The following is a 22,731-nucleotide window of genomic DNA, read 5'->3' as shown; positions in this document are numbered from 1 at the left end:
ATGATCCAGCCCTATGCGTGTGTGCATGTGTGTGTATACAGATACATATTTCACACTCATTTGATTCTCATGACCTTATGAGGTAGAGCCATTATTATCCCCCATTTTATAAATGGGGAGACCAAGACACAGAGGGGTTAGGCGAGTTGCCCCAGGTCACACAGCCTCTACACAGTGGTGTAGGGAATTAATGCCACCTCCTCTGAGAAGCTTTCCTTCTTTGAGCCTTCCCACGTGTTGAACAGTCTCTCCCTGCTGTGAACTGAGAGATGATGATTCTCATGCATGTCGAAGCCCCCCTACCAGGATTCCTGATAGACCGACACCCACATCCCCCACCGCACCATGCACGGGGCCTGGTCTGAGGATGGCTGCCCTGGAGATTGAGGACCCTGTGAATGAATGGCAGTGTGTGAGTATGTGAATGAGCCAGGCTCTCATATTGGAGAGAAGAGTGGAATTAGGATTTGTCCAGGTGAATTCCCAGCCTGGTGGGAAGGGCACAAGGACGAGCATGGGGGCCCAGGTGCACTGGGAGTAGCGATCCTTCAAGAAATTGCCAGCCAGTGAGTGCCCAGCACTGGCCAGTTTCCTTGAAGGACAGTTAGGAAAGGCCCCCCAGCTTCGGGCTGGCCAGGAAGTTCCTGTGAACACACAGGGAGCAATGGGAGAGCAAACAGAACAGTGACTACTGCCTGTGAGCATGGAAGGTCAGCCAGAGAAGTCAGGCCGCCTTCCTGGAGGAGGAGGAGGAGGAAGGATGGCTGTCTGTGGGAGGATGGGAAGGGAAGAGAGGAAGGTGGACACAGAGAGAAGAAGAGGCAGGAATGAACGTGGCGATTTAGGGAAGCTGGGGAAGCCACCATGGGGACATGGGACCCCCGTAGGGAGAAGCAGCATAAAGTGAAGTTGGTAGGGGAGATCGGGGGTGGGGCGTGGATAGGGACAAAGACCTCCATTGAGCTAGTGTTTCTTGTGTGTGATTTTTGCCAGTACTTTAAATATATACTTCAGGTTTTAGTAGGTACTTAAATGCTCATTCTTAAGGTTGAATTAGGTCTTTAACGTATATGTGTTGTAAAAGAAACTTGTATAATGGCTAGATAGAAAATTAGAATAGAGGGGTGCCTGGGTGGCTCAGTGGGTTGGGCCTCTGCCTTTGGCTCGGGTTATGATCTCAGGGTCCTGGGATCAAGCCCCACATCAAGCTCTCTGCTCAGCGGGAAGCCTGCTTCCCCCTCTCTCCGCTTGCCTCTCTGCCTACTTGTGATCTCTGTCTGTCAAATAAATAAGTAAAATCTTTAAAAAAAAATTAGAATAGAATAGAAAAGAAAATGACCATAAAAATAAGCACAAAGGAAACCAAATCTAGGTTTCTGTTTTAGTCCATTTGAGCTACTATAACGGAACACCAGGGACTGTGTCACTTCTAAACAACAGAAATTTATTTCTTACAATTCTGGAGGCTGAGAAATTCAAGATCATGAGTGTCAGCACAGTCAGTAAGGGCCCTCTTCCTGGTTCGTAGACGGTGATCCCTCACTGTGTCCTCTCATGGCCAAAGGGGCATGGGATCACTTAGGGTCTTTTTTAGTAAGAGACTAATTCCATCCATGAAGCTTCCACCTTTGTGACCAAGCCCCCGCTTCACCACCACCACCACCACCCCCCACCCCCCCATCCCCCCACCCTGCTGAAGATCCCACTTACTAATACCATTGTGTGGCTTTGGATATTACCATATGAATTCTGAGGGGAAGCAAACGTTCAGACTGTAGCAGTTACTGAGTCCTAGCTGAGTACCACTGCCCCTGGAAGCCTCTGTGCCTGAAGCCTGCTCTCTCTCTGTTACAAAGGAAAACAAGGAAGTGTTAGAGAGGCGCTGTAGGCATGCTAGCACCAAACCAAGACTTCTTCCAAGAGAAGGAAAAAGACCAAAGAGCAGAATGTCCTCACTCTGTGAATCAGTGCAATCTGCTGCCTGGGCCGCGTCTTCCAGAACACTTCCCACTACTCCTTGGGCCAGTACCCATGTTAAGTTACTGATTCATCCTTAACACGCAGAGAAGAGCCCTGACTGCTGCCTGTGCCCACCCGCCCTGGGCCCCAGGCATACCTGGAATGTTACTCTCTTCCAGGGAACACCAACAGCATCTTCGCCCTGGACTACATCAGCGGAGCGCTGACCTTGAATGGCCTCCTGGATCGGGAGAACCCCCTGTACAGCCACGGCTTCATCCTGACCGTGAAGGTGAGAGCCAGGTGACGTGCAGCTGCGTCCCATGGGGCGTGGTGCCCACATGGGGTACCATCCTCCAGAAGTGCCCCTGTGGAAGCCCTCCACCTCTCACACTGCGTGATTCCCTAGGCTCATGCCCGGGGACCCTGTCAGGAAGGGATGCTGGTGCTGGGCACCTCACAGCCATTATAAACAATCCCCTAGGGTTAGGACTTTTATCCCCATTTGAGGAACCAGGGGACACTTAGGAGGTACTCATCATGCTCCTTACTGTTACCCATGATTCCAAGTTCTCTGTGGTCACCACCTCAAATTCTTGCATTGACCCCATTTCTGGGGTTTGTCCTGTTTCTGATTCTGACAGCTTCCCTGGGGCTCGTCGCTGGTTAGGAAGCAACAGCAGAGTGGGGAGAGGTGGAAACCACTGGGGTCCTTACCCCGGAGGTGTGGTAGAGCCACAGCCCTCCTGGCCCTGAACCCCCTGCCACCGATGGCCAGTTTCAGTGAAAATCTCTGATTTGCAGAGCCATTCCCTGTGAAACCCATTTAGGGTATGGACTCTGCCTGGTCCACAGGGGTCCTCCCCAGCCCCACCCATTGACTGATGCTGGGGAGGGCACAAGGCCTGAGGAGAGGGGCTTGGGGAATTAAGTCCTTCCATCCTGAGGAGAATGGAGGAGCCCAGCCTGACCCTTGATTGCTCTCCTTGACCTTGGAAAGCCTGCAACAGTAACAGGTTGATGAGCCCTCTGTGGCCAGCTAGTTCCTCCGTCGACACCCAGTATGCACACGTGGGCCAGCAAGGGGAGGGGAACTAACACTGCCTGTTCCTCACCCTGCATCAAGCCACCAAGCCAGGGGCCCCTCTCTGCCTCCGCTCCTCTCGGCTTGCTTCCTGTGGTGGCACACGGTTCCAGTGGGAGAGAACTGTGCCCTGGCCCCAGGGCAAGCTCCAGATCACTGCGGGACCCCAAGCCCAGTTCTTCCATCTTTATATAAAATGTGAGGATGAGTTCCCAAACTTGCTGTGAATCCTCATCTCCTGGGGAACTGGTAAAAGATAGCTAGTCCTGGGCCTCCCGCCCAGAGATTTGAGTTCAGAAGATTGAGTGGGACCTGAGAATGGGAATTCGGGGCCAGGGGGTTCTGGTGCAGAGACTGGACACCCAAGGATTTGAGTCTGACCCATTTTTCCCTGAGTCCGACCCAGACCCTCATGGCACTTAGCAGAGTGTTTGGGCCATAGCAGATGCCAAATGTAGTCTTGATTACCTGCTAGCCTCAAAATTCCTGACCTCAGTTTTATCATCTCCCAAACTGAATAGTCCCGCTTTGCCCCTTGACGAACCCCCAAATCTGTCTTAGCATCACCATGCCACCTTGTCCCCTGGGTTCTAGAATCCTACCGCCTAAAGTTGACACCTACTCTGACTGTGTGCCCTTATGCAAGTTACTTAACCTCTCTGAGCCTCAGTTTCCTCAAAGGTAAAATGGGGACGCTAACGATAGAATCTTCTTTCCAGGATGGTGGTGAGGGGTTGGGGTCATTCACACGAAGCACAGGAGGTAGCCTTGAGAAATCCTTGGTAAATGATGATATTGTGATGAGGGCCGCCTTCATCTCTGGGGTGTTTGTCCTGTCCCCACAGGGCACGGAGCTGAATGATGACCGCACCCCATCTGATGCCACAGTCACCACAACCTTCAACATCCTGGTTATTGACATCAATGACAATGCCCCCGAGTTCAACAGCTCCGAATACAGCGTGGCCATCACTGAGCTCGCCCAGGTGGGCTTTGCCCTACCCCTCTTCATCCAGGTGGTGGACAAGGACGAGGTGAGTAGCAGGAACACGTGGCCTGTCCAGGCCCCCACCCTTCCTGGGCCGCCCAACCCTGGGAAAGATGCAAGTTATCTCTAGGCTTCCAAGTCCCCATCTATAAAATAGAAACAAACCTTGCTGCCCCTCCTCTCCTCCCCTGCAAAAATCAGCAGTCCCTAATCCCCAGCCTACCCCCCACCCCTGCAAAAGCTCTTGGGGCACACACTCCTGGTGGGTAGTTCTTCATTTAGTGATTTATTTAGGAATTTATTTAGAAATATATACTCGGCCTATTGATCTAGTATGTACATTATAAAACACACACCAAAAAAATAGATATTGTAAAAGTTGGGGGTTGTGGTATAAATAGGACCTTGGAAAAAAGTCTTATCTCTCCTTTTGGTGTAGTTAATGACTCCTCCTTTTCCATGTGAGTAGTGTAAGTGCTTTCAAGGGGATCCCGGGCCACAAGGAGACTGAGGGTCCGAGATGCCTGCAGCCTCCTGCAGGGGCCTGCCCAGCTGAAGCCAGTCTTCTTTTTTTTTTTTTTTTTTTTTAAAGATTTTATTCACTTACTTAACAGACAGAGATCACAAGTAGGCCGAGAGGCAGGCAGAGAGAGAGAGAGGAGGAAGCAGGCTCCCCGCGGAGCAGAGAGACCCATGCGGGACTCGATCCCAGGACCCTGAGATCAGGACCTGAGCCGAAGGCAGAGGCTTTAACCCATTGAGCCACCCAGGTGCCCCCAGCTGAAGCCCGTCTTAAGAGGAAGGGACATGGGCCACGAGTGAGGGAAAGCTCCAGAAGGACAGGAGGGAGTAGGCTGTGGGACGGGGCCCGTGCCCCCACCAGACCTGGATGGGATGGGTTCCCTGCGGACAGGGAGACCCTCTCAGCCTTCCTCCCTGCCCGTCCCTCCCGTGCCCGCTCTCTCCCCTGCCTGTCAGCAGCCAGGATCCTTAATAGCACTTCTATTTATTACTGCGGTTGTGGGGGGGGGGGGGCACTCTGCTCAGGAATTCCATTAGGTTTTCCAGCCTGAGGGGCTTCAGGCCTGGCTTCCCACTCGCTTCTCCTGCCCCTCTCTACTCAGCAAACCTCCAACACACCTGCCCGGGAGCCCTTCCTCCCGGTCAGCTGTCTCCTGTCAGCTTCTCTTAACGGCCCACCGTCCAGGTCCACCCCAACCAGCCCCTGCCCCCACAGGGACGCAGGTCCGTGAGGACAGGTCAGTCCCGCTGTGTGTGTGTGTGTGCGCCCGCGCCCGTGCGCCAGCCACGTGCCCCCACCTCCTGCTAAGTCATCCCATCCCTGCCTGTCTGATATAACTTGAGTATGTACTAAGCACCTACGGTTTACAAGAAACTAGATTTCATCTGTTGTGGGAGTGGAGACCATGGGACCAGGTGTGTCCTACACAAGTATAGTAGATACTTTTTAAAACCTGCAAAAATGGGGCACCTGGGTGGCTCAGTGGGTTGAGCCTCTGCCTTCGGCTCAGGTCATGATCCTGGGGTCCTGGAATCGAGCCCCACACCGGGCTCTCTGCTCAGCAGGGAGCCTGCTTCCCTTCCTCTCTCTCTGCCTGCCTCTCTGCCTACTTGTGATCTCTGCCTGTCAAATAAATAAATAAATAAAATCTTTAAAAAAAACCTGCAAGTTTAAAAGGTGGCAATCAACAGGTATAAAAATAAGCTCCAATACTTTCTCATACCCCGGTGGGTCATCTTTTATCCCCCTGGAGTGCTGCACCCCCTTTAGACAATGCTGTGTGAGTGAGAGCCTCGGGACAAAGTGCCATCTCTGGTTTCAGGCTATGACGAATGTCCAAGGGAACAGAGACACTGGTCCCCGCGTGCGGGCCAGTGACAGTGGGCAGAGAGGGCTCCAGACCTCAGCTGAGAAGGGGGGATGTGGGGGACAGAGGATCAGCAAAAGCTCTACGGTGAAAGGGGGACCAGGGCTGAGCCTTGGGACACAAATCAGGTGGTGACAGGCAGCCTGGAGAGCAGGAGCGCTGGGCAATGGCCCACTGAGAGGCCCAGAGAGAGGAACCTGCAAGGAAGAGGAGGAAGCAGGCTGTACTGTGTGATTGATGCAGGATTTACGTAGTAGACTTCTGCGAGGGTGGGCTGGGACGCAGACCTTGAGCCTTGAATGCCAAACTAAAGAACTGGGGCTCGATTTTGGAGGCAAACCGCAGGGGAGGCAGCTCGTGTAGTAGTTCATGGCCCAAGCTCTGAAATCAGCCGGGGCCTGTGTTCAATCCAGTCTTGTAATTCACTAGCTCTGCGACCTTCCGTGAGTCGTTGACCCTCTCTCAGTGTCATCTCTCTCATCTGTGTGAAAATGTACCTGTTTCTATTGCAGTCACAAATTAACCCTGAGACAGAGGTTTCTTTCTTGCTCAAAGATTTATTACTTCTCATCCAGCACAGGTGGGCAGGGAGACCCCACTCTGTAGTCTCTCGGGTACAGCTCTGCAGTCACATTGGTCACAGCAGGAGGGAGGGGACAGCTAGGGGGGCAAGCACCGGCCCTTCTAGGCTTCATCCTGAGCTGCCCAGAGCTGCCCAGAACTAGGGAGTGACCCTACCTCATTGCCAGGAGGCTGGGGAAGATGGGGCGGCAGCTACATATTTGGCTGGCCGACAAGGGATAGAGAAGGAGATCAGACCTTTAGTCTGGAGAACTGAGCACAATACCTGGCACACTCCCAAGATGTTAGCCAGATGGTCCAGGGGGCATCCCCGCCAGCAGGGCCAGCAACCCCAAGGCTTCTCACCACCACTGGTTGGGGTGTTCAGGGTCACCCTGACCGCTTGGGGTTTAGCTCAGTCCTGCTTTGCTGGAAGGCCTGTCCGAGCATCTGCAGGGAGGTTGAGGGGTGTCTGGGTCCAGCCTGCATCTAGTGGCCACTCCGCACCCAGACACAGGCCTCAGCATGCCCGCTATGGATGGGGTGCCCACGCTACCAGGGATCCTGTCGCTGCTTGCCCCAGGGAGTTGGCCAGTATCTCTGACAGTAAAGGGCTGCCCTCCCCCCTGGGGGGTCCCACTTCTCCGGGGCACAGTGAGGTGCAGAGAGAGAATGGCTGTTGAAGAAAGACAGCCCAGAAGCTCAGACTCCCTACCTTAAGGTCCTCTGAGTCACAGTCCAGCCTCCCCCATAGAACTGCCCCCAAACCATCCCAGCATGGTCCTGGGCCAATTCCTGAAAAACAGGGAGGAATAAATTGCTTTCTAAATTGCCCTGGGTGTTTTGTTTTGTTTTGTTTATGTCTCCCGTCTTTATTCTCCAGAATTCTGGAGGGATCCAGATCTGGCTGGGATAAATGCCCCCAAGACCCAGTCTCAGATGCTAAGGGTCAGGCCCCAGGTTTCCGGCATGGAGTAGTTCAGCCACGTTGCCAACATCCAGAATCTGGGAAAAATCAGGGAACCTCAAAGAGAAATCAGGCATCTTTAGTAAAAGCAGATTTTAAAAAAATTTTTTTTTCTTCCAGTTCTCTTTCTGAGGGGAGGATACATGGGTTGGGATTCGTATCTGGGGTGAAGGTGGCTGGATTTGCTAGACGTTGTGGAAAAATGCATTCATCGAACAGACTTGGAGGAGGGAAAGGAGCATGAGGAGAGGTAAAGTCACTTTGTCGTCATCTAGAGAACATGTGATTCTGATGAAGTTCTAGAACATAGGTGAGGTTCAGTGGGGTGAGGTCTGGAGCCGATGACCAAGAAAGAATTCTTGAGACATCTTTGGTGCGAAATGGTGGTTTATTAAAGCACAGGGACAGGACCCATGGGCAGGAAGAGCTGCTGCCCCGGGGAGCAACTTGTAAGTTGGGGAGGGGATTAGGGATGGCAGAAGTCTCTAAGAAATTTTGGAAGCAAGGTTTCTAGGACCTTGAGGGGCTAGCTATTGTCTGGGGAAAAGGTTATTCATTACCAGTAATAAAACCTTCTTGTGAGACCCTTTAGATGTATATCAGTGGGCCATATGCTCCGGAATGATTGTCAACACTATCCTGGAGGTTTAGAGATAAAGTTTCCAAGAGAATTATTAAAGTAGACTTACAGGATCCTGGTTGGGGGTAGGGGTCCGTCAGGCTAGGATTGTCCTTTGCCCTTAGCAAAGCCTTAAGGTGGGGGTAGTTGAGTCCCTAGAGGAGAGTCACTCTGCCTGTTTTAAGGGCTTGTCAGTAGGTAAGGAAATTTAATAATTTTTCTTCTGCCTCTGTTTCCCTCATCAATTCTCCCTTGCATTCACCATTACGTGCTTTTGCAGATATCAGTGTGATCATCTCAATCATACCTCTCTCCCCAATTAAACTGAAGAATTAATGGGCAGCGATGGGCCTGCTTTTGCTCACCAGAGTGACCCAGAGCCTCACCCTCTCTCTGCCTGGCCTTTGGGAGGCACTTCAAAATGCGTGCTGGTTGAATTAAAGAGTGATTTAATGATAAAAGTAGCCATGAGGTAGCTCAGGGCTTTGTCCAAACTCCATTCTCAGTGCCCCTGGGCTAAAAGCTCAATTCCCCCTGAGTTTGAGTTAGAAGGTGACCTCATAAGTCCACGATGGGGCAGCAGAGGGTGCTGATGGAAAACAGAAAGGGAAAGAGGAAGCAGTTTAACCTCTCAGTTAGCACTTTGTGGCCGTCATTCCCAAGAAGGTTGCTAATCTAATTCACTAAGACTAGTCAACGCTGGCATCCCCTCCAGATGGAAGATTCTGCCCCGTTTCTTGCTGAATTTCAGCCTCTGCAGGAAATTCAAGACAGCAATGGTACTTGAAAGAAGCCCTTTCTATCTCCCAAGGACTCTATCTTCATTGTCAAGTCCTGCTGAGTAATTTCTTCTCCTTTGCTCTGCTACAGAAAACTCACAGAAGCCCGGGAAGGTAGGGATAGCAGGGGCTGAAACCATCACCAACTCCCATGGCCAGCGTGACAGTTGAGATGCAAATAGATGGTTGTAATGCAAATCACAAAAAAAAAAAAAAAAATCTCAAGGCAAAGGCCCCAGGAGTCAGCCTTGGTGTGGCACTCATCTGAGTATCAAATGAAAGGCTGTGGCAGCCTCATTCCCCTGCTGCTGGCTGCTGGGTGTTCTCTTGTCTCTTCCTCCGTGTTCTGGAAAGCCAGGACAAATGAGCCACACTCTGGCCCACTTGGATCCCTACCATATCCTTACCCACGCCCTTGGCCGCAGGATGTTCTTTGTGTTTTCTCCAGTTCGGTCAGCTTTTCCTCTCCTGATCAAGCCTGCAGCCGTCCCCACACAGTCCTGCTCACAGCTGAGCTAGCCTGTCCCGTTTTCCCATCTGTGTGGTGTGGCGTTATTAGGGTGGTTGGAAGTTTCTGTTTAGTTGTCCTAAAATCCACTCTTCCCCTTCTAGATTCTCTGTGCTCTGCATCTGCTCTGTGCTCTGCAACGGCTGTTGCAGTGAGGGTAGATCAACCGAGCTTCCGGCTGCTTTACAAATTCCAGCAAAGGGCTTTGTTTTTAAACGCTATTCGCTATTCGGTGGCGCTATGCGCGAGGCCTCCCAGCAGACTCCGAGAGCTGGAAATTGACAACACCCCTCACCCTTTCTTCTCAGGAAACACCTTTCTTCTCAGGAGTTGGGAGCCTTTGATCTGCTTCATTTCTGCCTCATTTCTGCCCCACAGCTTCCCAGAACATATCTCCTGCTGTCCTTTTGCAGGGGTGTGGGGAGTAGGGTGCCAGTATGCCCTTCAGTAGCCTCTACTGCCCGGTTCTGGCTATTTCTGGGAGTTGCAATCATTTGAGAATGGCCTTCCGACTTCATCAATTTGCTGGCCCCCGGGGCCTTTCTGAGGCCTTCTATGGAAATTCACACAGCTGGGGAGTGACGTATGCATTCACTCAACAAACGCTCTTGCACACCTACCGTGTGCCCACAAATTCACGCTGAAGGGAGGGGTCAATGCTGAAGCTGTGGTCCCTGCCCTCCAAGGGCTTCTGTTTCATCCCAGCGGGGAAGCTAGAGGAACAGGTACCAATGGCGCTGTGGGTGGAAATGAGTGTCAAGAAGTCGACCAACAGGGTGAATGATGGGGTGTCGTAGGGGGGCCGGTTTTGACTCAGCGGTTCCAGATGGCCTTCCGGAACAGGTGCCCTTGGAGCTGAGGTGGAGAGGTGTAGGAGAGGGAGCAACACGGAGCTGCAGAGGGAGAACATTCTGGCAGCAGGTGCTCCCTGCAAGGCCAGAGGTCGACAGGGAACCGGCTGGGCATTTTCAAGGAGCAGAAAATAGATGGGTCGAGGGTGTTGTGGGGCAGGGGGGTGGGGGGGGTGGGAAGCTGGAGAGAACTGGAGGAGGGGAGGTAGCATCATCAGCCGGAGCCTGGCCAGGCCCTGCAGCCTGTGAAAGGTGTTTTTTCTGTTACAGTGACCTCAGTGGGGAGCCAGGGGAGGGGGTGACATGCTCTGAGTCACCTTTCTTAAGGAGCCCCCGATTGCTGTGTTGAAAATGGGGCTGTCAGGAAGCGGGGAAATGTAGCAAAGCCGCACAGGAGCGCCCCCCCCCCCTCACTTTAGCCACCTGTCCCAGCCAGCATGTGCTTTCTGGCATTGGACTGGAGGCTCTCTTACAGTTTGCCATTTTCCTCTTGGGGTGGCGAGAAGTCGGAGAACCCCAGGCCCCTTATATGAAACCCGGAAAGTCCAATGGAGACCGCCTTCGGAACTCTGCCTAGGAGGACAGGGAGTGGGCACCTTTGGTCTTTGTGACAGAGGCTCTACCAAGTCAGAATGGCCCAGGACTCTGAACCCTAGCCCTAGCCTTCTGCTACCAGACCTACCCCAAGTGCCCAGGGGAGGTGGTAGAGAAAACCCCAAAGCCAAGGCCCACCCCCATTCTGCTCCTGCCACACAGAGCTATTCCAAGCAAGTCACGTCCCCACTCTGTGCCTCGGGGTGCACCTCGGAAAAACCACGGGTTCGGCTGATCCATCTCAGTGAAGACTCTACCAACCTTTGGGTCCAAGAGGACCTGGGTGGGAAGGTCCTCTTGGACCTTCCTCTTTGAGCTCCTCTTTGAGCTTCCTCTTTCTCTCCTGCCCCCAGTGGGGGCCCCTCCTCCCTTCCCTGAACTTGCTCTGGCCGCCTCTGCTCCCCACTATGGGCAGAAGGATCTGGCACCGCCATGGGCCTCATCCCCCTGCCGTCCTCTCCCAGCCTGCCCGTGTGCTTATTTATTTGGTGTTCCCTGGAGCATTTCACCAGTTAGGAAGAGGGAAGCAGCCAGAATGGAGAAAAAAACGAGCACTTTGAAGCCAGGCTGCCAGGGTTCAAACCCTGCTGTGAAGCTTTTGATCTGTGTAACCTTAGGAGACTTCATTGATCCTCTCTGGCTCAGTTTTCCTATCTGCAAAATGAGGACAACAATAGGACTGACCTCACCACACTGTTACAATGATTCAGTGAGTTAATACGCGTATTTGAAACCGTGCCTGGCCCATAAAAAGCCTTCTTTAAATGTTAACTGTTTTTATTATCCCAGCCCTGAGAGAGAGGTGTATTATTGTGTTTCTTCAGAGAGGAGGCAATGAAGGCTCAGAGAGGTTAAGGGGCTTCCCCAAGGTCACACAGCCAGTGGGTCACAGAGCTTGGCCTTGAACTCTCAATCCTATGCTTCTTGCTTGCCCTGGGGAGCTCTGCATTTGCGGCCGAGTCTCACCATTTGCAAAGGTTTGGTCCCACCCAAGCAGGTGGGTCTCCCACCTCCAGCCCGGCTGTGGGCAGGACGAGGGGGGAGGTAAGGCAAGGTGAACGGGGACACATCTGGCAGGAGCTAATTCCTATTTCAGGCAGGAGATGACACGATTCATTTGTTTGAGGGGCACAGGAAAAAAAAAACAGAGAGAATTACCCACCTCCCCAAGGAGAAAACATCACCAAATAAATAAATAAAAGAAAGCAAATGACAGGGAGAAAAAGCCATATTCCAGGATAGTGGGTTTACTTGTAGGGTTGAGGGGGGAGGGGGGTGGGCAGTGAGAAGAGGCGGTGGTTCTCCTGCTAATCTGGGCCTTGTTTCTATCCATCACCCTCATTCTCCATTCCACATGTGTTCCAGGCCTGTCGGGGAGCCCAGCCTGCAACCTTGTATTTATTTAAATTTATTTTCCCGTTTATTCTTATTCGTCAGTCTGTCCAGCGTGTGGTTTCTCCGGCCCCTCTCCCTACGCAGCCCTGCACGGTGGTGGCTGTGGGCCCCAGGGGACTTGGCCAGGCTTCCTTTCAGCCCCAGAAGTGGGGGCCCTCTGCCTCCCCAAGGCATCCATGACTCTGGATAGAGAAAAATCTGCATCTGTATTTTCACTAACCTGCAACTGACCATTAGCCCTCCCTTTAATTATGAAAATAGAAACAAACAGGGATATGAGTAGTACCTGGGGCTTTGACCCAAGAGAAACCTCAGACATTCTCATACCACATTTCGGGTGTCTTAGGATCTCAACCTACCATTTACAGTTATCACTACTTTGAAATTACAGCCTATGTTAACCCCCTGGTAAATCTTATTGTTTAATGCATTAGGAGGCACCGAATTCTTCTTTAACACCCTTTTAACACACCTGGTAACTATTTCAACATACTTTGACTTTGTGGTCCCGTGTATTTTGTTTTTTCCCAATTAAAAATGTTATTCCAGGAAGGGGGTCCGTGGGCTTCACCAGACTGTCAGAGGGGTCCTTGGCACGAAAGATGAACAAACCCTCCTTAATCCCTGCTCCTGAATGGCCACCCTTTAGCTCAGCTCCCTCCTTGGGCTTTTGCTGTGAGGCTGACATTCTGCCGGCTGGCAGAGTTGGCCTCGTGAGCCACACACCCGTTTGGAGCAGGCTGGGAGCAGGGAAGCTCCGGGTCTCACATTCAGCGGAGGGTCTGTTTTCCAGCTCTGGATGCTGCAGGCCACTGTTCCACTGGGCCCCCTCTATCCGTCCACCAGCACCGACTTTCCAGTAGCGACACAGGCAATATACGTCCCTATTACCCCGGGGAGTGATCCCAGTCGCCCTAAACTCTCCCTGCCTGCTGAGGGGGCCCAGAGCATGGATCTCCATTTTCCTATTTTCCAAAGCAATTTGAACTAGAAACCAAACTCTAGAAGCAATGAAAAGATGGGGAAGAGAGGAAGGGGCAGGCTGCCAGCATCCAGAGAGCCCATGTGAGTTTTTGCCCTTTCTGTGGATGGATGATTATCCAGCTATCCAGACTCTTGTTTCCCCTCTATTAGAGAGATAAGTGGGATCTGGGTGGAAATTACCCACCTCCCACTGAATCCCCTGGGCGGTGTAAAGGAAGTAGATAGAATGCCTCCAACATTCTGTGCCTCCCACCCAGCTCATGAGTTCATCAGTGACGCAAAACGGGAACAAACAGGGAGTGAGAGCTCTGGTCCAGGGAGCAACCAAGATGAGGCACATTCAGAAGTGGAGGTCAGCACTGCCCTTCTCCTAGTCCGCATGCCCCAGGCCAAGGGGCCCGTCCTGGCTGCTCGGGTTTCTAAAAGGTTCGCTAATGATCTGGCTGCATAGCCGGGTGAGTGTCCGCCCACAGCCATGTCTACACAGCCGGCACCTGGACTCTGCGGGGCCTGCGTGAGCATCGCTCCGCACCTTTGCTTGCCTGGCAGCGGGCAGGGGTCTGTTTGCAAGACCTCTGTTGTTTCCCAGCTTCAGCTCACTTTTCTGAGGTTCTTCCCCCAAGATTTAGGTTCTCCAGGAAAATATCTGTTGACTTCAAAGCAAGCCATTCTGGAAGGGAAGGAAACCAGGGGGAGCAGGGCAGCCCCGTCTGCTCTTTTTCCTATTAATTTCTCCCCAGTTGCCTTCACTGAGGCTCTTATTATGACGATGGTGATTATTAGGATTTTTCTGTGCGTGGCTGCATCCCGTGGTGTGATTCCTCCCAGCATGCTAAGCTCCAGCCTCCCTGAGGACCAGAGGGTGTCCTCGGTGTGATTCTGACACCTCCTAATTTAGTCTCAGCCGTAAATCTAATTAGCGTGCTATTTACACCAGGCCCAGTAGCCCTGGTGGGGGTGTGAAGCAGGCAGCCCCATTCCTCACCCTCTCCCCTCCCCCGTGCCTGCTCCCCAGCTGGGCCAAGTCCCCTCCTGCGGCTAGATGAGGGCTTTCATCTTGGGCGTGGGGATTGTACCCCTTCAGCCACCTCCCTGGCAGCTGACACTTACCCCATCCCACTGCTGTTTGGGATGGGAAGTAGCGGGAGTCACTTTGTCCTTAGGAGTCATGCTTCCTAAATGGAGAGCCTGGTCTTCCCAAACACCCCCACGGGGATCAGAAGCAGAATTAACACACTTCCTCCATCCTCTTCCTCTCTGTGACCGCCTGGCCGCTTCATGCCCACTACAATGCCCCTTTTACCATGGGCCCCCGTGAGCCCAGTCTCACCCTAGGACTTGATTTCTTCCTCCCATGCTCCCCCTCCTACCCCATTTGCCACCCCCATCACACCCCTGACAGCTACAGATGGCGTGTCTTGTTTATCCCCCATCTCAAAGAGTAGGGGTAAACATAGCCCAGCTGGGAGTGGTCCCTGCGTGTCTCACCCCATCATTATTCCCACGAGCAGAGAAACATCCTAATTAACAAGCATCAGGGACGGCAGAGCCCCGCTGGGCAGCAGAGGTGAGGGTGGGCCACTGAGGGGGGGCATGGAGCCTCCTTCCCAGAGCCAGAACCCAGCGCTGCTTGCATGAATTTCTGCAGACTCTGTTACGCATCTGATTTGAAAAGGAATTGAGAGTGAGAATAAATTCTCAAAATCAAGGTTGTCAGACGTCCATATCCCTGGTTAAAAGGTGCAGGTTTTCCTCCTCGTCGTCCTTAACACGTGCCCTGAGTCCGGTGTCAGAGGGCAGGTGATATTTCTGCTTCTCTCACATGGGCAGAGCTAGCCTCCAAGGAAACCTTCCACCTAAGGTCAGAGCAGTGCCAGAGCTACACCAGGTGGCCAAGTGCACAGGAGGGGCACCCGCAGGCCTGGGGCAGGCGAGTGGAAAAGCTGTCCTAGAGGGACTCTTGCATCAAGCGGGGGTGAGAATTAATTATTAGTTTATGTAGTCAACAGATACTTGTTGAGCACCTGCTGCTTTCCTGATGCTCTTCGAGGAGCTGTTTGTTCACAAGAGAAGGCAGCGGCCGAAGTCCCGCCCTCAGGCCGGCTCCATTGCAGGGGCAGAAGATTGAAGAAACCAGTAAATCTATAGCAGACAGCAACCAGAGCCACGGAGGAAAATAAATCAGGGTACGGGGCTCAAGGCAGTCCCGGGGAGGCCTCTCTGATGAGGTGACATTTAGGAGAGACCCCATGAAGATGGGGTAGACCCCGTGGACACTTGGAGGAAGAGCTCGGCAGGCAGCAGGCATGGCAGGCACATGGCTGCGGGCAGGAGTGCACCTGCGCGCGGTGCAGGAGGCACGAGGAGGAGCGGGGAGGCCTGGGACTAGTGGAGGAGGTCAGATAGGCAGCTGTACCTTTAGGGCTGAACTTATGCAAAGCCCGAGGGAGGGAGGAAGCCACCTAAGGGTAGTGAGTAGGGAGTGAGGGCCTTACAGAGTGAAGTACGGAAGGACAGTCCTTGAAAGCGACCCAAGTGTCCATCCATTGCTGAGTGCATACAGTGTGGTAGCTCCACGGCAGAATATTACTCGGCCGTGATGGTAACGCGGCCCGGCCACGTACTGCCACGTGGATGAACCTAGAAAACCTTATGCGAGGTAAAGAGGCCAAACACAAAGGGCACGTAGTGTAGGGTGCCTTCTGTATGAAATGTCCGGAACAGGCAAATCTGCAGACTCGTGGCTGCAGGGAGGGGAATGCGACGTGATTGTTCATGGGTACAATGTTGCCTTTTAGAATTATGGGAATGTTGTAGAACTGTAGGGAAGGGGCAGTTGCACAGCATCGTGGATATCCTGAAAACCACTGAATGGTACACTTTAACATGTTAAAATGGTGAATTTTATCTTAAAAGAAAATTATTTTAAAGGTGTAAAGTTTCGCAGGCGAGGTAAACACAACACCAGGAGGTCAACGTGGGCGCAAGGCAAGATTTATTAAAGGCACTCTCCAGTGAAGTTTCAGGGCTCAGGAGGAGGGGAGCCAGGAAAGTCTCACCGGGAGGAGGTGGACACCCTCGGGCGAGGTTCCTCGACTCTGAAAAGGGGAGTGGGGGAAGTCGCACTGGGAGGGAGGTGGCGGGGGGTCTTTTATCGGGCCAAGGCAGGGCATGGGCTCACATCCATATATGGTAGGGTATTTGGTGATTGGAGGGTATGGGGTGGGGGGTCCTGATACTTCTGTTTCCTGCATAGGTATCTGGTTACCTATGGAGACGTGACCTGGGCATACATCCTTTTGGCAGGAGAGTCAAGGGTTAAGGAAAGGGGTGGGGAGGAGGCTGGAAGACAGGCGGCCCCCCCTGGAGGTCATTTCTATTGTTCCTCCTGCACTCCGGGATTGCCAACCCAACAAAAGGATGCCTGGCTGGTTGGTAAATAGACCACCCAGGGCAGGGCCTTCGGCTAGAAAGGACGGTAATTGGAGGTGCTGTTGGGGAGTGAGAAGAGATCAGCTCCTGGACCCGTTTTGAATGGAAAGTCAAGGATTTGCTGGGGTGGGTGGGTGTGTGTGTTTGTGTGTGCGTTGAGGGGTGTGTGTTACAATGACTGCACAAGGTGTTTGACCTGAGCACTTAGAAACATGGAGTCCTTCCTTCCTGAGATGGTGAAGCAATATGTTTAGTGAGGGGGAGGTGGAATCTGTAGTTTAGCTTTCGACACGTTACATTGGACATGCTTGTTAGTCATCCATATGGAAACATCGAGAAGGCAGAGGAGGTGTGCTGATAAATGCACAACGAGTGGTTCTGGGTTGGGAGCCCCTCATTTGTAGCACTCGGTGGTCTCTCTGGGGTAAGCCCTACTATCACACACCTACCTCAAGCCGCCAGCATGACTGCAGCTGGCTAGATCCCAGAAACCTAGCACTTGGCTCTCCAGAGCCCACCATGTGGGCCCAGGCTGGAGATGGAAGTATAAGTGTCACCAGCACCTGGGCTGTATTTAGAGCCACAGGTCCAGCTGGGCTCACTGACGCAAGGGGTGTGGGTGTAGGGAGAGGGGGGCTAGGCATCCCGGTGTTCACCTTAAGGGAGGTGGGGATGAGCCAGCAAAGGCGACTGAGAAGGAGCAGCCTCCCAGGGAGGAGGAGGACCAAGAGAGGACAGGAGCGTGATGGAGGAGTGTGGGGGGGGCAGGCACTTTGCAGGACTAGGGGCAGGGCTCAGGAGAGGGAGGAGGCAGCCAGCCCTAACACGCAGCAATATTTGCCAATTAGCATATGGATCTGTGTTTACTTTTCTGTTTTCAGCATAATGACTCTTAATTGCCCTCATTAGGGAATGTCCAAATCCGCTAAAGTTTACAGAGCTGGCCAACCAGGGTTGTTGGTTTTTTTTTGTTGTTTTTTTTTTTAAATCCGCTTGACGCTCTGCCCCCTGCCTTCAAAGCCCTTCCCTGGCACACTGGTAGGCTCACCTCTTAGAGACATGCCCCCTCCAGCTCAGCTCCTCTGTGCAGATGCTAACTGGTCCTCTAGGGACAGGACAGCTTAGATAAGCAGACCACTAAGGGGAAGTGAGAATCAAGTGATCTCAAAGGCTTTATAGGAGGTGAGAGCAGCCAGTCTCAAAGGTTGTGTTCTGTGTAATTCTTTGACATTCTCAAAAAGACAAAACTATAGTGGCAAAGAACCCACCAGTGGTTACCAAGGGTTAGGAGTGGGAGAGGGGTTGACTATAAAGGTAAGCAAAAGGGAGTTTGGGGGGCAGTGGAACCGTTCTGCGTGCTGGTTGTGATGGGGTAACACGAATTTATACATGTGTTAAAATTCATAAAATCGAATACCCCAAAATGTCAATTTCACTGCAGGTTAGTTTTAAAAATTATAAATTATTGATAACCTCTTCCTCCCCCACACTCCCCAGAAAGAAGGGAAAGGTAGCAGCTTCAATAGCACCACTGGTGAGCTTTTGGACTCAACACCATCCTCCTCTCCACTGTCATTTAATACACACCGCCTATAAAGCCAGAAAGGTAGACGAGGGCCTTGAATACCAAGAGGAGTTTGAACCTAATTCAGCAGGCAAGCGGGAGCCATCGATGGTTCTTGAGCATGAGTGGTATCCTCAGGGCTGTACTTTAAGTTGATTAATCTGGACGCCAGGAGAACAAGAACAGTGACAGGGGATGATGGCAGATGGCAGGAAGGGCAGGGACTGGTCGTGGGGGTCTGTGGGGTTGGAATGCCACTAGGATTTGGAATCCCAGGGACAGGAATGGCAGAAACCCAGAAGGGCAGGCTAGGAGGCAGAAAGAAAATGGGAGCTGTCATCGTCTGCTGGCTAGACTGTGGCCAGGCCCTCCTGGTGTCTGTTCTCTTCACCTCAGCTTAGTTCCACATCTGAATGCCTTCCACCCACCCTTGCCCACTCCCTCCATTTCTGTCTCTGTTTTTCTTTGAGTCTGATTATCCTCTCTTGCCCGCCCCCCCCCACCCTTCCCAGCCTTCCTCCTGCCTCTGTCTGTTTCCTGGCTTTTCCTCACACCCAACACATTCACAGATAAACACACGCGTAGCCCATTCATGCATGTATCCCGTCGTCCATTCAACCATAGTTGCTGTGTGCCCCATGTGAGTGCCTTGCAAGGTGTGGAACGAGTCAGGTAGGAGGGGCTCTTTGCAGGTCTGGGCAGCTGTGCCCAGGGTTTGACTTCTGGAATGTCGCCGTGGCTAAGTGACATGCAGGGCTATCCCCAGGCATGTTCACCCATCTGCTTGAAGCCTGGCACTTTGTCCCAGCCCAGCACCCGCCCCCTTAGGGCATTTGTGTGTTTTTGTTCATGGGAAGGGGATGCAAACCTGGGCAGACCTCCCTGGCAGAGGGCTAGGATGGGGAGGGAGATGAAATCATTCCCAGATCCCCAAAGCCCAGGTGCCTGGCCTCTACACCGTTTAGAGCTCTGCCCTCCGGGCCTCCTGAGGCAAAGGGATCCCTCATGTTGAAAGGCAGCCCAGAGAGGGCAGTTGGCCTGAGGTCACAGCGCGTATCAGTTCGAGGGCTCTCAGGACCCTGTCCTCCGCCCCCTCGGCCCCTCCCTACCACCCGGAGGCGTGGGGAGGTGGACTGGAATATAAAGCGGTGTGATTAGCAGCAGGCAGTGTGCCCTCCCGATTTCCATAAGACATTTAGATTTCTTTGCCTTGCCACACATTTCTCTCTCTGTGGGAACAGGAAAATAGTTTTAGCATGGTAAATAGACAGAGCCAGGCAGCTGCTGAGTGCAAAGCCAGCTCCCAGCCCTGCACCAGCCTGTCTCTCCTTCTCCTCCTGAGGCCTCTTGAGGGCTGGATGCCTCCTCCGCCAGCCATCCTGCCCCTCAGGCCACACGATCCTTTCCAGCCTGGGCCCCAGAGGGAGCCAAGGGACAATTCCAGGCTTGGGACAGACGGGGATGCACACCCTTCCCCCCCCCCCTGCATTTTGGATTCTCCTTCCTGCACCTCTAAGAACACGGACACCCCACTTTGGCCCCTTGCCCCCACCCTAGCCAGAGCTCCAGTGTGGGTTTACCAGTGGGGGGAGGGAGGGAAGGAATTGACACCAGGTATTGGGGGTAAGGTCCAAGTTAGCAGATTCTGATCTTAAAGTTAAGAATGTGGTCACCTGTGCTGGGAGATGAGCCCGGGTTGCAGGCAGGACCACAAGGAAGGCATTGTTGAGCTTTCCACTTGGGGCATGTGCCTTTCAAACAGGGTCCCTTGCAGGAGAGAGGGAAGGAAGGAGGAGGGGTGCATGGCCTGGGGGAATCCTCGAGATCTCCCTGGGTGCGGGGCAGGGTGGAGTGAAACAGGTCATTCTGGAATGACGAGCTCAGAGCCCCCCCCCCACCTCATAAATCCTACATGGCCCCCTGCTGCTTGCCCATGAATTTCCATGTGGCCTGAGATGGTACCTGAGATTCCCTGGGCCTTCCACATACACTTGCCCTTTGACCATGTCCACAAGCACTAGTAAGGCGAACCTTGGCCAGTCCCTGTAAAGCCACTTCATTTCTCTAAGTAACCCTGGGACTGACTGCTCTGATGCCTAGAGGTCCGGGCAGCCCAAAGATTTGGATCCCACCAGAAATGGCTATTTACTTGAGGCATGGGAACAGAGGCCAGCGTGGCTGGTTCCAACTCGGGGGGAAGCTCTGCTGTTTTCAGTGGACATAGGTGGGGGGACAAGATGGGACCCTCCCAGACCAGAGGTCACCAGGGCTGAGCAAGAGCCCTTGGTCACCGTGTGACCATTGTCACTGGCAGAGGACTTGAGCCTCCGAGGTAATGCCACCTTTGGGGAGCACCTGTCGGACACTGGGGCTGGTGTGTCAGATGCTCAGAGCCTTGTTTGCCATGCCGAGGGCATGACCGCCTCACCTGTGCAGAGGGGACGACCTACTCTGCTGGGCTTTCAGACGTGCCTCGTGGCATTGGACACCAGCTCTCCAGGTTTGCCTGCAACGGCCTGGGTTTTAGCACGTGTAAGTCCCACCCGTCCTGGACAAACTGGGACAGCTGGTCACCCAGGGGCAGGACTGAGAGGTGGCCTGGTTTTTCCTCACACCTCCACATTTATACACATTGAGAAACAGGCTCTGAGCCAGACAAGCCTGGAATGCCGGAGACAGACAGGTGGTCAGGGATAGCTGGGCTCTGGAAGGCTGAGATTCCCATAGTGCATGAGGGCAGTGGGCTGCAAATCAGGAAAACAATTTGAAAGCACCTGTCCCTCATTTACCTTAATGCGAGTACCCAGTGCACATTATAATGCACTTCCCAGAAGAGCCAGGGCTGGCTGCGGGGCGGGTGACAAGATCCCTCCGGAGGGAGGGAGGGGTGGTGGCACGTGCAGGTGAGGAGCACCTGCCTGCCTCGTGCTCTCGTCTGTGAGCTAAATAATACACACGTCCACGCGATGAAATTGACAGCTCTCTAGTATTCTTTCCCCAAAGTGCCAGCTGCCGATCGGATTGAATTAGATTTCACAGGGGTTTTTGCAATACATGGAATTCACCAGCAAATTACTCTTAAAGAGGGAAAATCAATCATTTGGAGCAGAGATAAGCTGAAGGCAAGGCAGCCTTGGATTGATCCCGTCTGTGCAGGCGTGTGTGGAATTCAGCAGATAACCTGGGGAGAGGAGGAGGGGGAGGCTGGCAGAGAGAGGGCTGGAGGGGGGGAAGAGGAGGAGGAGGGAGGGGGAAACCGGAGGGGTGATGGAAGAGAGAGAAAGAGAGAAATGGAAAAGAGACCGGGGGTGGGGGGGAGAAAGAGGAAGGAGAGGAGGGAGAGAAGGGAAGAGTGTCCAAGAGAGGAGGAGTGGAGGAAGAAATGAAGGAGCACAAAGGAGGGTTAGAGAGGGCAGCAGCCGAGGAGGAAGAGGAGAGAGGCCTGGAGCAGTAGCAGGAGTGGAGCAATCCGAGGGAGCACAGCGGACATTGAGGGCCCTTAGAGAATCACCCCAGTTTGCAGATCTGGAAACTGAGGCCCAGGGAGAATGAAGGGCTTGCCACACTCACAGTGACGAATGGCCCGTGCAGGGAAAATGGTTCCTGTCCATGCTGTTCAAGGGCCCAAACCGCAAAGGAGCCTGGGGGAGGGGGTGGGTGGGCCGAGAGCCTGAAACCAGGGCCGGGTCCTTCAGCGGATGCAGGCCTGAGAGGCGGCCCACTCTCGGGGCAGAGAAGCCGAGACTCTGGACCAGACGAGCCTGGCACACAGGAAAGGAAGACAAGGCTGAGCGACCAAGCATGTACTGTGGCCTTTGCTGGGGCCCTGGGTTGGGACTGTGTCCAGGAACAGGGCGCTGGGTCGGGGAACCTCGAAGAGACAGAGTCAGAAGGTTTCAATTGCCAGGAGGTACCGTCATCAGTTCCCCCGGACTCTGAAACTAGGAAGATCCGTGGGGGTTGAGCCAGAGTTGGGGGATGGAGGCGGTGCCCACCGCATGGCTCCCTCCCGTGGCCCGCTGGACTCTGCCTTCACGGCGGGCGGCCTGGTGTGCTGGGCATGGGACGCTGCGGGAGAAGCAGTGACGGAAGGGGTACCGAGGGGCCCGCCTCCTGCCAAGGCTCACACTGGCATGTCCGATTGGGGTTAATTAAGTGAAAGCCTGGACAAAGGGGTGATAAAGGATCCATCTTCAGTGGACTTTGATTTTCTGCCGCTCAATAGCATGGGTGAGACCAATAGAGCACAGGGGAGAAGGGAGACCTACAGCCCCTGGCCAGCATGGGGGGGATCCACTCATCCCTGCACATATCCAAGCCTTTGCCCATCCCTCTCTGCCCTTCATTCTTGGCCGAACAATAGAAATCAGCCCATCCCCAGGGCTTCCTCCTCCCCTCCCTTCTAGAACAAGAATAACAACCCTTATTTATCGAATCCTCACTCAGTCCCAGGCACTTTACCAGAATCTTGCAGCTTATCTGTAAGAGTGCTGTCAGGTGGCCCTCGTTCTTTCCATTTTGCAGGATAGAAGATTGAGGCACAGAGAGGTAAGAGCT

General features: G+C 53.3%; 1 protein-coding gene across 1 annotated transcript in view; it reads left to right on the top strand.

Moving 5' to 3' along the window:
* CDH23 (cadherin related 23) overlaps window positions 1–22,731 on the top strand; it is a gene marked incomplete at its 5' end in the record, with an annotated part of 358,117 nt that overhangs the window by 172,283 nt on the left and 163,103 nt on the right. The window contains 2 exons of the mRNA XM_080822934.1: window positions 2,139–2,251; window positions 3,889–4,077. Of these exons, the coding sequence (XP_080679060.1) occupies window positions 2,139–2,251; window positions 3,889–4,077 (302 nt within the window). The remainder of the gene's footprint in view (window positions 1–2,138; window positions 2,252–3,888; window positions 4,078–22,731) is intronic.

Source organism: Martes martes, assembly GCF_963455335.1.
Source record: "Martes martes genome assembly, chromosome: 14".
Taxonomy (NCBI): Eukaryota; Metazoa; Chordata; class Mammalia; order Carnivora; family Mustelidae; genus Martes; species Martes martes.
This window is presented reverse-complemented; position numbering and strand designations above follow the sequence as displayed.